The 5,612-nt window shown below is 54.3% G+C and overlaps 1 protein-coding gene across 1 annotated transcript; it reads right to left on the bottom strand.

Annotated features, from left to right (window-relative positions):
• Positions 1–1,451: 1,451 nt before the first annotated feature.
• Positions 1,452–5,017, bottom strand: LOC138859715 (keratin-associated protein 16-1-like). The gene is made up of 4 exons (XM_070115675.1): positions 4,982–5,017; positions 2,901–3,053; positions 2,503–2,692; positions 1,452–2,449 (listed from the first exon to the last, which is right to left on the bottom strand). The coding sequence occupies exons 1-4, from the start codon at positions 5,015–5,017 to the stop codon at positions 1,452–1,454; spliced, it is 1,377 nt and encodes a 458-aa protein (XP_069971776.1).
• Positions 5,018–5,612: the final 595 nt, after the last annotated feature.

The following is a 5,612-nucleotide window of genomic DNA, read 5'->3' as shown; positions in this document are numbered from 1 at the left end:
CCATAACGGTTTTGAAACTGAACTTCGCTTTTTTCATTCTATATATTTTTTTCAATACTGACAGGGTGAAATCTCTATATGCATCCCTAAGTTGCAGTAAATTTCTGCATATTCATATGTTTCACCGTATTACGAAACTATGTTCGCTGCAATTATGAGCTTGTAACTACAGCGGCCATTACCAGGGCGAGCCCATGTACTAACGCATCTCCTCCCTTCTTCCTTCCATTAGTGTCCCCCCTCCTTCAGCCCTCCATTCACCCCCGCCCCAACCATTAGATCTTAGACCCTCGTTCTCCTTGCTTCCTGTTCCTCCGTCCTTCTTTAACATCTCTCTCCTTATCCTCCGAGAATTCTTTCCCCCTTTCCCCCCTTCCACTTCGCTTTTCCTATCTCTTCGAAAAAAAAAAAAATATTCCCCCCTCTCATGTTTCAGCCTCTTTGCTCTCTTACTCTCATTTTCCCTTTCATTACTCATTTACAGTTCTTTCTCCTTTTCCTCTCCTCTTTCCCTATCCCCCCCTCTGCTTTGGCCTCTTTCTTGAAGGCGGAGAACCCAGGACGTGATAAATTGGTTCGGCAATGGACTGATCTCCCCTGGATTGACTTGGGGGAGACGGCGGCGAGGGAGCCCAGGCGGCGGGGCGGCGGCGGCGGAGACCGGGATAGGTGTCGGCGGGCGAGAGAGAGAGAGAGAGAGAGAGAGAGGGAGAGGGAGAGGGAGAGGGAGAGGGAGAGGGAGAGGGAGAGAGGAGAGGGAGAGGGAGAGGGAGAGGGAGAGAGAGAGAGAGAGAGAGAGAGAGAGAGAGAGAGAGAGAGAGAGAGAGAGAGAGAGAGAGAGAGAGAGAGGGAGGGAGAGAGAGAGAGAGGGAGAGAGAGAGAGAGAGAGAGAGAGAGAGAGAGAGAGAGAGAGAGAGAGAGAGAGAGAGAGAGAGAGAGAGAGAGAGAGTAAAATTGATGATACGCAAGCAGAGACGCGGACAGAAACACTGGAATGTAAGAAAGGGGGAGGAGGCAGAAGGTAATAAAAAATGAATAAAAAAGAAATAAAGGAAACCAGGAAGAAAGTAAGGGGCGTTTGTGGGGGGCGGGGGGGTTCTGTCGAGGGGGAGTGATACATGTGATCACCAAGAAGGTAAAAGGAGGGGACCTTAAGCATCCACATGTCCCCGGGGTCTCGTATGAGGCGGCCAAGGGGACTTGCTCGATGGAACTTCCACTCTCATTTGCCTCATGTTTCCTCATCCTTCCCCGCGCCCTCACTTCCTACAAAGAACGTGATAACCCTCGTCCCCTCACCTTCATCCCCCCTCCCCCCGCCCCTCCCCCACCCTTCTTCCCTTTCCTTCCTGGGAAAAATAAACAACAATTATCAGTGGAATTACAAGGAAAAATGCATCGAGCTGGAAATGGGTCGGGGAGGGGGAGTGGGGGGCCTGAGGGAGCCAACTTTAGCGACTCAACGTAGGCAGGATAAATGTTGGCAGGATAGCCGCAGGCTGGATCGACGAAAGCAGGATAGCCGCAGGCTGGGTCGACGAAAGCAGGATAGCCGCAGGCTGGGTCGACGAAAGCAGGATAGCCGCAGGCTGGATCGACGAAAGCAGGATAGCCGCAGGCTGGGTCGACGAAAGCAGGATAGCCGCAGGCTGGGTCGACGAAAGTGGGCAGAACAGCTGGCCGGTTGACCGACGAAAGCAGTGATAGCCGCAGGCTGGCCGAGACGAAAGCAGGACAGCTGCAGGCTGGATCGACGAAAGCAGGATAAAGCCGCAGGCTGGGTCGACGAAAGCATGGCAGCTGCAGGCTGGATCGACGAAAGCGCAGAGAGTAGCCGAAGTGGCCAGTCGACGAAAGCAGGATAGCCGCAGGCTGGGATCGACGAAACAGCAGGATAGCCGCAGGCTGTTATCGACGAAAGTGCAGATAAAGCCGCAGGCTGGGCTGACGAAAGCATGATAGCCGCAGGCTGGATCGACGAAAGCAGGATAGCCGCAGGCTGGGTCGACGAAAGCAGGATAGCCGCAGGCTGGATCGACGAAAGCAGGATAGCCGCAGGCTGGGTCGACGAAAGCAGGATAGCCGCAGGCTGGGTCGACGAAAGCAGGATAGCCGCAGGCTGGATCGACGAAAGCAGGATAGCCGCAGGCTGGGTCGACGAAAGCAGGATAGCCGCAGGCTGGATCGACGAAAGCAGGATAGCCGCAGGCTGGGTCGACGAAAGCAGGATAGCCGCAGGCTGGATCGACGAAAGCAGGATAGCCGCAGGCTGGATCGACGAAAGCAGGATAGCCGCAGGCTGGGTCGACGAAAGCAGGATAGCCGCAGGCTGGATCGACGAAAGCAGGATAGCCGCAGGCTGGGTCGACGAAAGCAGGATAGCCGCAGGCTGGATCGACGAAAGCAGGATAGCCGCAGGCTGGGTCGACGAAAGCAGGATAGCCGCAGGCTGGGTCGACGAAAGCAGTGCTAAGGACAGCCGGGCAGGCGACGAAAGCAGACAGCTGCAGGCTGGATCGACGAAAGCAGGATAGCCGCAGGCTGGGTCGACGAAAGCAGGATAGCCGCAGGCTGGATCGACGAAAGCAGGATAGCCGCAGGCTGGGTCGACGAAAGCAGGATAGCCGCAGGCTGGATCGACGAAAGCAGGATAGCCGCAGGCTGGGTCGACGAAAGCAGTGACAGCTGCAGGCTGGGATCGATCGAAAGCAGTGATAAAGCCGCAGGCACAATGACGAAAGCAGGATAGCCGCAGGTTGGATCGACGAAAGCAGGATAGCCGCAGGCTGGATCGACGAAAGCAGGATAGCCGCAGGCTGGATCGACGAAAGCGAGATGGCTACAGGCTAGATCGACGCAAGCAGGATAACAGCAGGCTGGATCGACGAAAGCAGAAGGACCACAGGCTGGATCGACGTGTTAGCGACGAAGGCGATGGCCCGGTGCGCCATTAGCAGGTCCTGTCGCCGTCCCTCCTTGAGATGCAGCTCGTAGGACGCTTCCTTCTTAAGCAGGGAGTTTCTAGTCGACGCAGAAGCCACCCGCGGACATTCCTGCTTCAACTTTTATCTCCATGCGGCAATTTCAGACAATTGTAACAGTGCTAAGACGTCTCTCCTGATGACACGTATACAAGGGTGCTTACGTCTGAGTGTGTGTGTGTGTGTGTGTGTGTGTGTGTGTGTGTGTGTGTGTGTGTGTGTGTGTGTGTGTGTGTGATTGTATAAGTATATGTGTGTCTGCGTATGAGTATGTGCGTGTCTGTGCGTGTATACGCAATGTAAGCTGGGTAAGTATGGCAGTAAAAGTGAGTATTTATGTGCTCGTGCTTGTGTTCTTGCCTGTGTGCGTCCATTTCTGTGCGTATGTGTGCGTGCACAGAGCCGCGTTCCACATAATCCCTCGCTCTCGCTGAAAACATTAGTTGCCAAAGTTTGGTATTTTTGCCGCATTTGATCCTCGCCGGGTCAGCGCTGCGGTCTTACGTTACACAAAGTTGGGTCTGGGCGCCTCCGGCCCGGCCCCGCGCGCCGTGATTGGCCCGGACGGGGCTCGCCCCGATACTTTGGATCAACGTGAAGTTTCGAACAAGTCGTATCGGGTGAATGAAGCCGAACTCTGCGGCATTCACGCCCTTGGCCGGCGACTGCCTTACGTGCGGCCGCGAGCGAGACTGTTTGCCGCCGCGACGCCCGCGCCCTGGCAGCGCCCTCGCTTTCGTCTTGGGGAAGGCGAGGCGCAGCCAACTCTCTTGGCACTTCCTGCACACTCACGCTTCGCCTCAAATAGACCTGAACTGATTTAATAATTTTCGATGAAAAATCCAAATTCATATCTATTAATGCCTTTGTCTCTGCTTCGGTGTCTGTCTCTCTTCCTCTCTCTACCCCCTTTCATGTCTTTGTTTTTTCTCTACACTCCCCTTTCCCCTTCTCCTTTCACATTTCTTCCTTCCCTCTCCTCTTTTTCCTCCTCTTTCCCTTTGCTTTCTCTCTCGCCGTGTCCCCTCGCGTTTCTCCATCCCTCACGGGTGACAGGTCTGCCCCGCCCCTGACTCTCCGTCACCCATCACACACATCAGAAGCATCGTTAACATGGCTTGAAAAATGGCTTGGAGGTGACGGGTGGAAACTGCAGTCAGGGTGCTGTCCACCTCTCACCTTCCGGTATTATCAAGACGTCCTTCACAGTAATAGATGCACTGTACATACAACACTGTCTGGTTATCATTCTCATTCCCTTCTCTCTCTCAACCTCGAAAACATTTTTCCTGTTTTTCTCTCTCTCACCCTCCGTGATACCCAGCGTTGACCCTCCACACTTCACTCTGCCACACCCTTTGTCAAAACACCGTAACCGAACAACTGAACCTACAGCCTCTCCGTATGGCTGCCTCATTACAGATCACCTGTGGCCATCCCTGCCGAGCGCGCTCCTTTAAAGACACCGTAAAGAAATGTTGACGAAGAAGAAGGGGAAAAAAGTAATAGCACAGGCTAGTGAAAGCGATGTAGCGTATGTTTCCGCTCAGTGGTTTCCCCTTTTGGACCTCGTAGAAGCACAACTTTCCTCTGTAGTCCAATAGTTGGAAGTATTACAAGGCGTACACAGCCTGGACTCCCCGTCGCGCTACCAAACCTCCCTCTGGGTAACATCTCATTATTGTGTGAGTGCACAGCCCTTGTGGTTGTGTGCATCTGTTTTTGTGGTGGTGCACAGTCGCACGTGTGTAAATGGGAAGAAGTAGAGAGGAAGAAAGGGAAGGATGGAGAGAGAGAGAGAGAGAGAGAGAGAGAGAGAGAGAGAGAGAGAGAGAGAGAGAGAGAGAGAGAGAGAGAGAGAGAGAGAGAGAGAGAGAGAGAGAGAGAGAGCCCATGTCTGGTCGTAATAGGCTAAATTGATATTAAGAAAATCTTGGAGGTCACGTCGAAAGATAAATGGCTGTCTCTCAGTGCTTTTGACCATCCTCCCATTTCTTTACATTCTCAACAGCGCCTCCGCAGTTATCCCTATCCATCTCTGTCTCTCCTATCCGCCGTTCTTTTCCCTTCTCCGCCAAGAATAGCACAGGCATCCCCTCACCGTTCCCCTAGAGATGGCATCTGCCTCCCCCATCCCTCCCTTCCTTTCCCATCTCACCCACCCTTCCCTTGTCCTCTCTCCCCATCCCACCCTCCCTTCCTTTCCCCTCTCTTTCCATTCCTCCCTTCCCCTCTCTCTCTCTCTCCTTCCCTCCCCCTGTTCCTCCTACCCCTCCTGCCAGAGACGAACACTGACGATGATGATAAACGAGCCAACAAATGGAATCGGTCAGCCGCTCGACCTGCCCCTCGTCCCCGCCGCCGCCGCCGCCGCCGCGCCCGCCGTCTTCGCCAGCGAGGTCCGTCTCGCGAGCGCCGAGGTTGCTTCCTCCATCTCCGTCGACGGGACATTCATCCTGTCAAGGATCAGGTCCAGCGGCGATTAAAACGCGCCCGGGCGGTCGAGTGAGAGGGAGAGAGGAAGAAATGGAGAAAGAAATGGAGAAAGAGAGGGATAGGGCAAGAGGGAGGGAAAGGGTGGAGGGAGAGGGGGAGGGAGAGAAGATAAAAGGAGAGGAGAGAAAAGAATGG

This window comes from Penaeus vannamei, chromosome 3 (assembly GCF_042767895.1).
Source record: "Penaeus vannamei isolate JL-2024 chromosome 3, ASM4276789v1, whole genome shotgun sequence".
Taxonomy (NCBI): domain Eukaryota; kingdom Metazoa; phylum Arthropoda; class Malacostraca; order Decapoda; family Penaeidae; genus Penaeus; species Penaeus vannamei.
Note: the sequence above shows the minus strand (reverse complement) of the source record. Positions and strands in the feature narration are given on the sequence as shown.

Coding starts and splice junctions, on each gene's coding strand:
- LOC138859715 (XM_070115675.1), bottom strand. CDS start 5,017: ATGGATAGGGATAACTGCGGAGGCGCTGTTGAGAAT. Junction 3,054..4,981: donor GCGGAGGCGCTGTTGAGAAT/GTAAAGAAATGG, acceptor AAGTTGAAGCAG/GAATGTCCGCGGGTGGCTTC. Junction 2,693..2,900: donor ACACGTCGATCCAGCCTGTG/GTCCTTCTGCTT, acceptor GATCGATCCCAG/CCTGCAGCTGTCACTGCTTT.